Source organism: Tauraco erythrolophus, chromosome W (assembly GCF_009769465.1).
Source record: "Tauraco erythrolophus isolate bTauEry1 chromosome W, bTauEry1.pri, whole genome shotgun sequence".
NCBI lineage: Eukaryota > Metazoa > Chordata > Aves > Musophagiformes > Musophagidae > Tauraco > Tauraco erythrolophus.
Window position 1 is genome coordinate 27,204,614 of NC_141497.1, and position 13,249 is coordinate 27,217,862.

Below are 13,249 nucleotides of genomic sequence, written 5' to 3' on the forward strand. Positions count from 1 at the left end.
TCTGCTGTGGGATCTGTGTTCCATCTACTCTGATCACAGCTGCCAGGGCTTGTACCAGAGGCCGAGAGGGTGGCCAGTCAGGATTTTTCACTATAGATACATCAGCCCCTGTGTCAACTAGGCCAGAAAAGCCTTCCCATTAATGATTACTGTTAAAGGAGGCTGTGCAGCTGTGACTGTCTGTGTCCAAAATTCTTTTGTGATAGCAGAGTGACCTTTATTGTTGTTATACAGGCAGCTTTTATAGATTATTACTCTGGCCATGATGTGTCCATGCGCCCCTTACCTAGCTGTGATTGGGTACAAACAATAGTGCACGCACCTATTTTAACTTTATTATTGGCTATGCCTAAAAAGGAGCTATTTTTTACTTGCTAAACTAAACATCATTTTCTCACACACTCGATATCAACTTCCAAACTCCCATGTCAGCTTCTCACACTCCCTGCACCAGCTGTTCACACTCCCTTTTCTTTCTCATCCTCTTTATCGGTGTTTTCCAACTTCAGAAAAGAGCACAGGCTTAAATCATGAAGGTCAAACCCCAACTGTAACTGTGTGTATGATGCCACAATTCCCCTTTTTTGTTTTTCTGTGACCATTACTTGATGAACCGTACTCTGTACCGTTCGCTGGGAGCGTGACAATAGGCAGGGGATGATTATTACTATGCATAAAAGAACTACTAGCAATATAATGTCTGCTTTACTAAAGATTTTAACCATCCTGTCAATTAAGAGCATTGATAAAGCAGAAGCTGTAGCATTAGTTTGTTTTGCAAGCCAACAACCCAACTTATTCAGTGTAGTTAACACCTGTGCCACTCCAACTCCTGGTGCAAATATTGAAGCTGCAATGATTTTAGCTGGTTCCCAAAATTCTGCTCTGGAATTGCACTAGCTATCATAAGCATGAGTGCTGCGCCTATTCCGGGTGTGTCTATGACTTAAGTTCATGGTGGTGTTCGGGAAATACATTCTTAAAGTCCCTATAGTACATGGATCTCCCCTTATATGCGAAGGAATATCCTGCTAAGCTCTATTATAGCACTGCAGAAGCAGTTACTAGCATTTTGGTGTTTTGTTTGTTTGTTTGTTTGTTTGGCTTTTTTTTCCCTCAGAATCAATTACCCTTAGGAGTACAAACAATCCGAGTTTTGTGGTGGATGATCGTCCCAGCAATAGTGCACATAATCCTTGTGATATAAGACCAGAGACACAAGTAGGAATTAAATGCACCAACGTGTCAGTGATTACTGTTGACCAAAACATTTAGCTGCCAATATCTCTGCTTTATAGTGTTCCGAGCCCACATTCTGACACGCCTTTACTAAATCTGCAATCGTTCTTTGCCCGATTTCCGATAAGATCAAGAGCTTGTTGGCAGTCTGTGTTAGCATTTTCAATGGCCAACTGGAATACCAACACATCTGCAGTAGCCGGATTTTCTGTTTATCTCTGAACTGCCATTTGTAGCTGATCAAAGAAATGCTCATAAGGTTCCTGTGCTCCCTGCCGAATGGAAGCAGAGGAAGCCTCCCCTGTCCCAAAAATCAGGGACACGTCTTAATGCTCTCTTAGCCAATTCAGTCAGTTGTTGGAAAGCCACTTGCTGTAACCCTGCCTGTGCCTGATTTTGACATGTGTGACATTTTATTCGTCCCAAAATATTTAGCTCTCGATTTAAGAGATTTAACACCTATAACACTTTAGCTATTGTTTCATTGGGAGATTTCCCCATCATTCTTGTTTTAAAAGCATATTCTCCAAAGTACCATGTGCGTGTTCTATGATCGGTTGCCCAGTAGGATTGTAAGAAATACCAGCAACATGCTCAATACCTCATGATGACAAAAATACATATGGCTGATAAGAAGTGTATGCCAAAGTTCCTGCGAGCGTAAACCACGAGGATTAACACCATTCACTGGTGGCACGATCGTATTTTGACAGGTACTACACAATTGTACAATTGAGCGGGCTTACTCTCTTGTTATACCAAATTGTCACCTAATAGCATTAGCATTCTGATGGTAGAAGTCATGCAAGATGTTTCCCTGCACGAGCGAGTTTGGTACCAGAGCTGCACTCGTGAGGGGCTCAGCTCGCCTGTTCCCTTCTGCTATAGGCCCTGGAAGCGTGGTGTGCGCTCGCAGATGTACAATGGAATATGCATGTTTACGGTTTTGCAACACTGATATTAACTGTTCAAATTGCTGGAACAGAAGAGGATTAGTTATTTCCCGCGCTGCCGATCGAGTCGATCCAAGTTAAGATGTGCTGTCTCTCGGTACAACCTGGGCCCCGGGCCTCAGCCGGGCGGGGGGGCGGGGCCAAGCGGCCGCTCTCCAGGCGCGGCCGACGGGGGGGGGCAGCAGCGGCGGGGGAGGGGGGGGGGGTCAGCCCTCCCTCGCCTCAGCCGGGCGGGGGGGCGCGGTGGCGATGACGACCCAGCGGCCCTGTGCCGGCCCCCCCCTTGTTGTTGTTGCTGTTGTTGTTGTTGCCGCAGCTCCGGCCGCTCGCGCTCCGTAACCGCCGCCGACCCCTCCCGCCGAGGGGACCATCAGCTGCGAACGAACCGGCGCAGCGGGGCCCGCCGCGCGTCTCCGTCCCCTCCAGCCGCGGTTCGCTCCCGCACACGAGCGGCAGCGCCGAGGCAAACGCCGCGCCCGCGGCCCCGGCCGGCAGCAGCAGCGGCGTTCCCGGGGCGCCGCCGGGCGCGGTGGGCGGCGCGGCGCGGGGGTGCCGGTGTACCGACTTCGTTGGAAGAGGGGGAAAGCAATAGTCTGTCTTTCGTTCGGGGCCCTGGATCAAAAGATTCGATGATGACTTTTCCAGGCCGGCAGCATCCCCACGGGTGGCTGCACGCCAAAGTTTAACGTCTATAGTGTCCCAAGTCCTTGTCATGAATATATTTGAAGAGCTTGCCTCCGGTACATGGGCTGATACCCAAACCAGGAGTACCGGGAGTTTTATCAAGTCAGAACTGTTAATAGTGCTGGTTTCTCTAGCACTTTGTCAACACCTTAACTACAGACTTATGTTCTGTTAAAGCCATGCTTCCCATTGTTCCCAGTCGCTTACCTCCTCCTGTTGAGGCAGGTGTCACTTATTTTTTTCTTCAGTCGCTTACTTCTTCTTTCTTTTGGTTCCTGATTCATGACAGTAGATCTGCTCCGACTTTCCTCTATAGGCCGCCTGTAGTCACTCGTCCTTCCTTCTGCGAAATTAGCACACTCATTCAAAACAAGTATAGGGTCCCGAACGTGAGGTTAGCTCATTCTCCGAGAATATCCCGAACGTGAGGTTAGCTCATTTTTCGGGTATGGCGCGACAGTGGATCCTACAGATCTTCCGGCTTTCCCCTATAGGCTGCCTGAAAGTAGATCCGCCCGGCTTTCCCCGATGGGCCGCCTGAAGTCGCCATCCCTTCTCCGCTAAAACAATGCTCGTTCAAAACAAGTAATAAATGTCCCGAGTGAAACGATAGTGAGTCCAGCTCATTCTTCCTGTCCCTGTTCGGGCGCCATAATGCGGAGAAGGGATTTGGAGAAGTACTGAGACGACTCAATATGAGTTAGCTGCAGGAAGTCTCCTTTATTGCGCAGTTCTTATTGCTTATATAGACAGTATTTGCCAATAATCCTGAGACCACACCTTTTCTACACCATTATTGGATGATACATATGCTTGTCATATTTAACAGCTTATTTCAAACAGACACCCGCCTAGAGAAGCTCTGCTCTAAGCAAACACTACTCCCTTATCATACTGCATAGTTTTCTTATCCTTAACTTCAAGGGCATTCTGCCCTTGAGGCCTAACTTTAGAGCTCCAGTCCTTATTTACACAGGATTTTCTTCGTGCAGTCTCTTCAAGGATCTGCATTCCGACAACATTTGCTTTCCTCCAGTCCTCAGGCACCTCTTCCGTTCCCCACGATTTAACAAAGATGATGGAGAGTGGCCTGGCAATGACATCCGCCAGCTCCCTCAGCACCCGCGGCTGCATCCCATCAGGACCCATGAAGTCCAGGGTTCTAGTTCTGCTAGGTATTCTCTTCCTGCCACATGGGATCCTGAACTCCACCATCTCATGGTCACTACAACCAAGGCTATCCTCGACCTTCAGCACTTCAACCAGACCCTCCTTTTTAGTGAGAATAAGATCCAGCAGCGCTCCTCTCCTAGTAGGCTCATCCACCATTTGCATCAGGAAGTTATCATCAATGCACTGAAGGAACCTCCTGGACTGTGGATGGCTGGCTGAGTAGGCCTTCCAGCAGATATCAGGATAGTTGAAGTCCCCCATGACAACCAGGGCCTGCATTTGCGAGACCGCTGTCAGCTGCCTGTAGAAGGCCTCATCAACCTCCTCATCCTGATCTGGTGGTCTGTAATAGACACCAATAACAGTACCACACATGCCAGATTGTCCTTTAATTCGCACCCACAAGCTCTCAACTTGCTCCTGATCCGCCCCTGGACAGAACTCAATGCACCCTAGTTGCTCCCTCACGTAAAGAGCAACTCCACCACCTTGCCTTGCTGGCCTGTCTTTCCTGAAGAGGACATAGCCATCCATGACCACATTCCAGTCATGCGAGCTGTCCCACCAAGTCTCAGTAATTGCCACAAGATCATAACTCCCTGATCGAACACAGATTTCTAACTCCTCCTGTTTGTTCCCCATGCTGCGTGCATTGGTGTACAGGCATTTCAGAGAGCCAGCTGAGCATGCCGATTTCACCCTAGGGGGGTGGGAGGCCTTATTCCCTGAGCCTAGTTTACTGAGCCAAGTTATATCCCCCTCCCCCTTCAAACCTAGCTTAAAGCCCTCTCAATGAGCCCCAACAGCTCATGAGCAAAAATCCTTTTCCCCCTTTGAGACAGCTGAAATCTGTCATTTGCCATCAGACCCAGTTCTGTGAAAACCTCCCCATGATCAAAGAAACCAAATTTCTGTCAATGGCACCAGCCTCTGAGCCATCTGTTAGTCAAGTGTGTTTTCCTGTTCCTTTCTGTATTCTTTCCTGCCACTAAAGGGATTGAGGAAAACACTACCTGCGCTCCTGACCCTTCAACCAATCGCCCCAATGCCCTGAAGTCCCTTTTGATGGCTTTTGGACCTCTCTCTGTTATCCCATCAGTTCCGACCTGCATGACCAGTAATGGATAATAATCAGAGAGCTGTACCAGACCAGGGAGTTTCCTAGTGACATCCCTGAGCCGGCCCCAGGGAGGCAGCAGACTTCCCTGTGGGTTGGCCCCTCTGTTCCCTTCAGAAGGGAATCACCCATGACAATTACCCTCCTTCTTTTTTTAATAGAGGCAGTCAGAATGCGTGGGACAGACTGTCTCACCTTAGGCAACCCCCTGGGTGGGCCCTCATCTATATTTTCATCTTCTGATGAGGTTTTAATGCCGAATGGTTTGGGTTGGAAGGGACCTCAAAGATCATCTAGTTCCAACCTCCCTGCCATGGGCACGGACACCTTCCACTACACCAGGTTGCTCGAAGCCCCATCCAACCTGGCCTTGAACACTTCCAGAGATGGGACATCCACAACTCCTCTGGGCAACCTGTTCCAGTGCCTCATCACCCTCAATGTAAAAAATTTCTTCCTTATATCTAATCGAAATCTACCCTCTTTCAGTTTAAAGCCATTGCCCCTTGTCTTATCACTACATGCCCTTGTAAAAAGTCCCTCTCCAGCTTTCCTGTAGGCCCCCTTTAAGTACTGGAAGGCTGTTATCAGGTCTTCCCAGAGCCTTCTCTTCTCCAGGCTGAATAGCCCCAACTCTCTCAGCCTGTCTGCATAGGAGAGATGCTGCAGCCCTTGGATCATCTTTGTGGCCCTCCTCTGGATCCGCTCCAGCGGCTCCATGTCCTTCTTGTGTTGGGGACTCCAGAGCTGAACACAGTATTCCAGGTGGGGTCTCACGAGAGCAGAGTAGAGGGGCAGAATCACCTCCCTCGACCTGCTGTCCACGCTGCTTTGGATGTAGCCCAGAATACGGTTGGCTTTCTGGGCTGCCAGTGCACATTGCCGGCTCATGTTGAGCTTCTCATCCACCAGCACCTCCAAGTCCTTTTCCTCAGGGCTGCTCTCAATCCATTCTCTGCCCAGCCTGTATTTGTGCTTGGGATTGCCCTGACCCATGTGCAGGACCTTACACTTGGCCTTGTTGAAATTCATGAGGTTCACACAGGCCCACCTCTCCAGCCTGTCAAGGTCCCTTGTCTTTGCCACAGAATAGCCTCTGGCCTCCTGGTTAGGATGTGGCTTTGAAACCTCTCAAGGAAAGAAAATTGAAAGTGGGTCTCCCATGTTCAGGGAGTGTGCTGTGGCCATCATGACACTGGGTTTAGATGGGCACTATCACTTTCTGCAAGTTTCTACCTCAGGAGATGGTAGAAACCTTTGTTGCCCTTGTGATGAGCCCTTCACGGAAGGATGCTACCAGTAGGAGCTTCTAAAGCACAAAGTAGAGGAATGGTTCAGGTCTGAACACAGTTGGATCTTTGCTTTCAGTGCTTGCTGAGAGAGTGAGGTCTTCCTGGGCATGCACAGCACAATCACCAGGGCTGGGCGGTATGGACAGGGGAGCTAAGAGGGATGGCACCAGGGGAGTTTAAGGTAAAATCTTATGGAGCTGAGATTCCAGTTGGATTAGGAGGCAGCTGCCTCCTATGCAGGAGTTTTCAGGAACATGATTTTGGACTTATGTGGCTAAATTTTCTGCTTAAGATGCAAAAGCTCTTTTTGAGTCAGCTCACGTGAGCTAAACATCCAAGGCGGCTGATGTGCTAGAGGAATAATCGGGGTAAGTCTCAACAAGGGCACATGCTCAGCTGCCTCAGCCCTGATCTCAGCACCAGATATGTGCTAGGCTGCCTCTGAGAGCAGTTGCTAATCTCACAACAAAGATGAAAACATGCATCTAATTTCCTGACACTATCTGCAGAAGCTCCTACCTCTACACTTCCACCACTGCAAGCCCTCAGCTGCTGATCATAAACAGTTCCATGTGTCAGGGAAACAGAAAACGTAAGTAACAAAATGTGCCCTGTTTGTTTTGGATTTGATTGATGAACACAATGACCATAATTCCCACCATGTGTCAACTACTTATGTTTCACATCTCTCTTCTAGCTTTCTCTGAATGTCTTGTTGCTTCTGTGCTCTGTTGATAAGAAGCAGCTGTGTGTAAAGGTGCTTCCCATGGAAAGTCCAGTTTCCTCCACCAGCACTGGTTTTCTACATGGAGGCAGGTGCAGAGGGGAGGGCAGAAACAATGAAAGAGTAAAGTTGCATTCATATGGGCTGTGAGGAGATTCCCACAGTATGGTGGGGAAGGCCATGGAAGTGTTTGAGGACTTCAGCTTTTGCTAGTTTTAATTTATTGCATCCAGAAACTTAGCACTCCTGGGAATATTAATGTTCTTGTTCCATAGGAAGGAGAACTGAAACACTAAGAAAGTGTTGGAAGTCATCACTGAGATCTCTTTTGACATACTTACTGTTGTTTCCTCGAAGTCATGAGACCCCAGAGGGGGCATTTTTTTCTTGTTTATTTCTTTTTCTCTAGTAACACTTGACTTAGGCTGTTGTCTATGTATTTTGGCAGTGCTGATCCTCCTTCACTTACCACTATTCTGAGTTGGTTGTGTGTACTGAGGTGCTGAGTGGCTTCTAATCCCATGGACAATGATGGAAGTGCTAATTGGTGAAAATGGATCTTGAATATCTCAAAATAAGCATGTGACCAAAAGCTAGTGTGTGTTCTTGTGAGTGTGGGCTGCTAACTTTTTTTTTTTTCACAGAAACCTCATATATAAAAAAGAAGAAATAATATTTGCCTGCATCCCAGCATGTTTCCCTGCTTTGAGATCAGTGCTTAGAAGTTACTTGGAGACTTTGCAGAAAGCTTCCCCTTGAAAACAAAGTAAAAGGCACCTTTTAAGGCAGGTGAATGGAGAACTGCAGTCAAAATTAGAGCTCTACAGTTTCCAGCTGTGTAAATATTTGTGATAGTTCAAATATTTTCCTCTTCCCATCTGGGTGAAATCCTAGCTTCAATGTTTTGAGGTTTTTTAGCACTAAACAAGAGATCCAGAAATAGCCTCCTAGTCAGAGTATTTACACAGGCACTAAGTTCTTGCTTTGCTTTGCTCTGCTTATTTTTAAATGCAGAGTTGAACCTGGACTAACTTGTGCCAGGGAGGTGCCTGGACACCAGACTACTGTCCGCTCAGGAAGATGTTTCTCTTTTTTTCCACTCTAAAACTTTTCTTGAGAAGCCTTTTGCTGTAACTGGGTACCACTTTCAGGAAATGTTTCAGTTTTACTGAACTGCTGCTTTGTCACATTTCCCAAGCAGTTCTAGTTGCAAACGCAGCCTAAAATAAAAAAAACACCTTTTATTTTAACAAGTCTTTTTTATTTTTTATAATTAGATTAATTATAATTAATAGATTAATTAGATTAGATTAATTATAATTTACAAGATTTTTTATAATGGTGCAATAAATACCAGTTGCAATTCATAAACATGAATCTCTTTGGTCTGATCTCTTGGATACCACCGTTAAGCGGTGTGCTATTCTCATCCTGAACTGCCATCTAGCTGCAGCCCTTGGGCTTGTTCCTTGGTCTAGTCTCAAATTATTTCTGGTCTGCAAATAACACTAGCCTTGAGCTAGATGTTAATAAAATTGTGCCTTGGCTCCAATATTAGTCTTTCCTGACTAAAACAGGTGTCTTCCCTGTACAGCAAGGGGCTAATCCGTCAGGGTGGCAGGCCTGGCACCATTTCGCGAGCGTAAGCCTCGGGCTGTGGGAAGCCCTGCACAGGTGCACGTCTACGCCCACGCACAGACACGAGGACGTTGGCTGGTGCACATGCACGTTTTATTTCCACATCTCAGACTCGCACGCAGAGCTATATCTCTCTGACCGGCCCCTCATCCCTATTCGCCGCCGCGTGTTTGTCGACGGTCCCTCCGACACCCTTCGCCCCGCGCTCGGTGTGGCACCTCCGCGACGCTCCCTGACCGAAATCCCGCCTGGGCTCTCGCGAGAGTGGGTCGCTTTTCCCGCATGCCCTGCTCTTCCTCGCTGCTGTTCTAAGGTGAGGAGGTTATGGTGGTTAGGGAGTGGTCCTAATCCAGTCCCATCTTGTCCCGGGCGCCTCGGGGAGGTGATGAGACAGTGAGGGGTGGGTCGGTCCGCTTTGTCAGATGCCCTCGGTGTTTGCGGGGCTGGCGCGGGGGAGGATGGTGGCTGGCGGGTGGAAGCAGGTCTTAGAAAGAGGCTATGGCTGTGGTGATGACTTTCTTAGGACGCCTTTGGATTTAATTGTGAAAAGAAAGTGTAATTTCTGAGCAGCTCCTTTAGTTCGCTATCGGCAGTGAGGTTAACAATCTAGGTTCTGCGTATGTATGTTAAAAGCTTAATATGAAGCTTTTTAATTTTATTTTTTTTTTCAGTTGAGCTCCAAAAATGGTGCGCTACTCTCTGGATCCGGAGAACCCCACGAAATGTGAGTTGTTTTTTGTGAACGTTTGCATAGGACCTCGCTGAAGCTGTTGAGGTTTTAATTTTAAAAGTTGGTCTTTTTTCTCCACAGCATGCAAGTCACGGGGATCCAACCTGCGAGTGCATTACAAGGTAGGCAGTGTGTGCATAGTAGGAAACACAAATTCATTTGGTTTTGAGTTTTTGTGGTTTTGTCGTTTTTTCTTGAAGGAAGTGTCTTTTACTCTCCTGTATCGTTATGTAGTTACTTAAGGGTGGTAGTGTAGATTATAGCCTGTGTTTGCCTTAGCTGCTTGTAATGTTTTTGTTTGTTTGTTTGTTTTTTATCCACAGGAACAAAATCAAGATGGTGTGTCTTAAAGAGTTTCCTGTCTAACATAGATAATAAAATACAGTAGGAAAACAGTTGCAGTGAATTTAGCAGGAGGAATTGGGCTAGTGTTACATGAAAGATTTGTTTTGTTTGTCTTACTCTGCCTTTTTGGCTGTTTGGAAAGAAAATTGTGTTCATCTGATCATGCTGCTGGTCAAGAAGTATGGCAGGGGAGGTTTGCAGTGTTTGACATGAGGACGTAAGCTCCGCTGGAAAAGGTTTAGATGTGGCAGTGAATTGAGGACATGTTCGAATTAACCACAAACCCAAAGCTGAGCAGATGTTTTTCTGCTCGTTGTTATATAGTGCAGGTGAAAAGAGATTTCACTTATTTTGGTTTATTCTTTTATTGTGATCAGGTAGCGTTATAGTTACTCTCTGACTTTTGCATTTAGTATGTTGTCTTAAGCACTGATACTTTATCCTTGATTTTTCTTTCTGAGCCTTTTCTTTCCCCTTTATAATTCCCTTATGGAGATAATTAGATTGTTTGTAGCTTGTTTTCTCTTTGCTTCCTCTGAGGTGCTATATTTGATATTTTAGTAGGAATTTATTCTTCAGGCTCCTGCTTTTTTGGATTAGTGGCCAAAGAGGAGCTATGAAAAGTATAAATGCTCAAATTTTAATTTTGTTGGTTGGAAAGATCTAGTCATTAGGTTAAAAAATAAAAATGTGCCAGAGCTGCAAATTCAGTAACGGAAGTCATGCCAAGGGTTAGAAAAGTAGGTAGTAAAAAACCAAAACAAAACAAACCCCCACAAAAACAACAAAACCCCAAAACAAACAAAAAAACCCAAATCCTAGTTAATTATTCTTCGTTCTTTAATTTTATTTTTTTGTGTGTGAGGGCTGCTTTTAAATTGAGTTTGTAGCAAAAAGAATAGGATCCAGGAAAGAGAGAGGAGTGTTTTTGCTCGTTTTGTAACTTGGAAAGATGTGTTAAGAGGGACTTTGCTGTGTTCTATGTTGCTAGAACACTCGTGAGACTGCCCAGGCCATCAAAGGCATGCACATCCGGAAGGCCAACAAGTACCTGAAGGATGTCACTCTGAAGAAGCAATGCGTTCCCTTCCGTCGCTACAATGGAGGAGTTGGTAGATGTGCCCAGGTGAGTTCTGAGATGAAAATGTGGGAAGGACGCTTTGGCTGTGACTGGTTAAAGAAGAGAAAAAAGATGATGTTGAGATGGTGTGGAGAATAGTCTGTCGTTGTTGATGATAATTTTATATATAAAATTAAGAGGGAGAAAAGAGTTATTCTTAATTCCAGTACAGCAAGCATTGCATCTACTTGTAGTGTCAGGTAATTGATCAAATTTAATTATTTTGGTATGCAGCCTTAATAAAAAGAGATGTAATGGCAATTTAATGGCATGTAAAGGGCAAGTTATCTTGTACCAGGATAAAAATGGAACTCTTCTTCTAGGCCAAGCAGTGGGGCTGGACACAGGGCCGCTGGCCTAAGAAAAGTGCAGAGTTCTTGCTGCACATGCTCAAAAACGCAGAGAGCAATGCTGAACTCAAGGTAGGTTGTGTAGATGTTGTTAAATGCAAAGCGTTCGTGTTGTGCTGTGTGTCAGTGCTCCTGAACTTGGTGGCCGGATAAGACCCACTTCGTAGGTGAAACTGAATTGTATAGAGGCTTTTGGTTTACTGTTTGTTTGAATTAGGCTGTGTGCATTTTCCAAGTTAAAACGTGAGTAATAATTTTTCACAGGTAGCTAGTTTGTGCATGGTTATCCACTGTTTAGAGTAAATGTGGATTAGATCTCCTTAAATCTACAAATCAAAGTGAAATCTGTGGACTCTTGGTCAATTTGTAATATACTTGGTGCTTAATTTGGTAACTTTGGCAGTGATGAGTATCTTAGGACACCTTTGGAATAACCATGAAATAATTATACCTTCTTTCTGAGCCATCAGCATCATTTTAAATTCATTATGATATGTAGAAGGATGGTTGGTGTTTTTCTGACTTCAGCTGATGCTTTCTTGGTAAATGCTCAGTTCTGTGGCACTGCCAAGTTAAGCTGTTTTTATTTGCCAGCAGTGATGGGTGTGTGTGTGTGTGGGGGGTGGTTATTCATGTTTTTGCTGTGGAGATTATCTATTTGAAGAGAAAAACAAGTCACAAGTTTAATTCCGCCCCCCCCCCCCCCCAGGGTCTTGATGTGGATTCTCTGGTCATTGAGCATATCCAGGTCAACAAGGCTCCCAAAATGCGCAGGCGCACCTACAGAGCACACGGCAGGATCAACCCCTACATGAGCTCCCCCTGCCACATCGAGATGATCCTCACTGAGAAGGAGCAGATTGTTCCCAAGCCAGAGGAAGAAGTTGCTCAAAAGAAAAAGGTACCAAGCGTCGTATCCTTAGTCCTCTTTAGTATCACTGTTGAAATCTTGAGTGTTAATGCTCTGCGTATTTCAGATGGAGGGGTTGCTGTGATGACTGTCTTTGGAACACCCATTTAAAAAAAGTTATTTCTGAACAACCTCAATATTTATTGTAAACACAATGTTGAGAACTTAGAAAAGTACTTCTCTTATATCGCACAAATGGTTTGTTCTTCCCTCTCCCAGAGCAGTCACAGCATTCCCTGTTCTGTGCATGTAAAGGTGTTGTGTTATAATAAAACTGAAGTTGAGTTGGCAGCCTGTAAGCAACGTAGTACTTGTAAGGACATTTTGAAATTTCTTCATCTGTTTACAAAATGCTCCACTAATACCTGCACATAACTAACAATTCTCAGTACTCCTTTCAAGGATGACTCTGTTTTTAAACTTATTTGTAAGGTGTTTTGGGAAGGTGTAGACTGTTGCTATCTTCTCATTTGTGTGTTTTTCAGATATCCCAAAAGAAGCTGAAGAAGCAAAAGCTAATGGCACGGGAGTAAATCTGACACAACATATGTACATAAATAAAATGATAAAGTTAAGATTTATTGTGTGCGCTTCTCTGTTTTTTCAAGGCTCTTGCTGTAAATGGTGCCTAGTGGGTCTGCTTGGCTTTCTGAACCATCAGTGTGTTGCTGTGGGACACCACAAGAGTCATGGGCAGTAAGTGCTGCAATTGAAATCCTTGTTACAGCAAGGATGTTGTTGATGATGTAATTACAAGTATTCATATATAAAACAAGAGAATTTGAAACATACAGATGTTTATTTTTTCCTTCTTACTTTGGTGTCCTTGCCTGAGCATGCCACAAGCAGTTCTGTCCGTACGTTTTTTCCATCCGACGGCCGGCTGGAGGGGGAGGGGGGGGGGCGGCGGCGGAGCGCGGCCCGGGGACCTAGCGCAGCTCCTGGTTGCGGGAGCGGACCTTCCAGCGGCGGGG

At 45.7% G+C, this 13,249-nt stretch overlaps 1 protein-coding gene and 2 non-coding genes across 6 annotated transcripts; all 3 read left to right on the plus strand.

Moving 5' to 3' along the window:
• Nucleotides 1-9,051: 9,051 nt before the first annotated feature.
• LOC147526281 (large ribosomal subunit protein uL22-like) lies at nt 9,052-12,856 on the plus strand. Of its 4 annotated transcripts, none has more exons than XM_086630161.1 (7): nt 9,052-9,133; nt 9,492-9,544; nt 9,632-9,672; nt 10,887-11,021; nt 11,339-11,437; nt 12,075-12,266; nt 12,761-12,856. In XM_086630161.1, exons 2-7 carry the CDS (start codon nt 9,505-9,507, stop codon nt 12,806-12,808), a joined length of 555 nt encoding a protein of 184 aa, XP_086486287.1. In that variant the 5' UTR covers nt 9,052-9,133; nt 9,492-9,504; the 3' UTR covers nt 12,809-12,856. The 4 variants fall into 4 exon arrangements, with proteins under 4 accessions (XP_086486287.1, XP_086486286.1, XP_086486288.1 ...); XM_086630160.1 differs by lacking the exon at nt 9,052-9,133 and adding an exon at nt 9,144-9,220; XM_086630162.1 differs by lacking the exon at nt 9,052-9,133 and adding an exon at nt 9,144-9,202.
• On the plus strand, nt 9,323-9,391 carry LOC147526282 (small nucleolar RNA SNORD58). Its single transcript, XR_015222965.1, has one exon. It is a non-coding gene; the product is annotated as a small nucleolar RNA SNORD58 (small nucleolar RNA).
• Nucleotides 11,763-11,832, plus strand: LOC147526283 (small nucleolar RNA SNORD58). The gene has a single exon (XR_015222964.1). It is a non-coding gene; the product is annotated as a small nucleolar RNA SNORD58 (small nucleolar RNA).
• Nucleotides 12,857-13,249: the final 393 nt, after the last annotated feature.

Coding starts and splice junctions, on each gene's coding strand:
- LOC147526281 (XM_086630161.1), top strand. CDS start 9,505: ATGGTGCGCTACTCTCTGGATCCGGAGAACCCCACGAAAT. Junction 9,545..9,631: donor TCCGGAGAACCCCACGAAAT/GTGAGTTGTTTT, acceptor TTTTCTCCACAG/CATGCAAGTCACGGGGATCC. Junction 11,022..11,338: donor GAGTTGGTAGATGTGCCCAG/GTGAGTTCTGAG, acceptor CTCTTCTTCTAG/GCCAAGCAGTGGGGCTGGAC.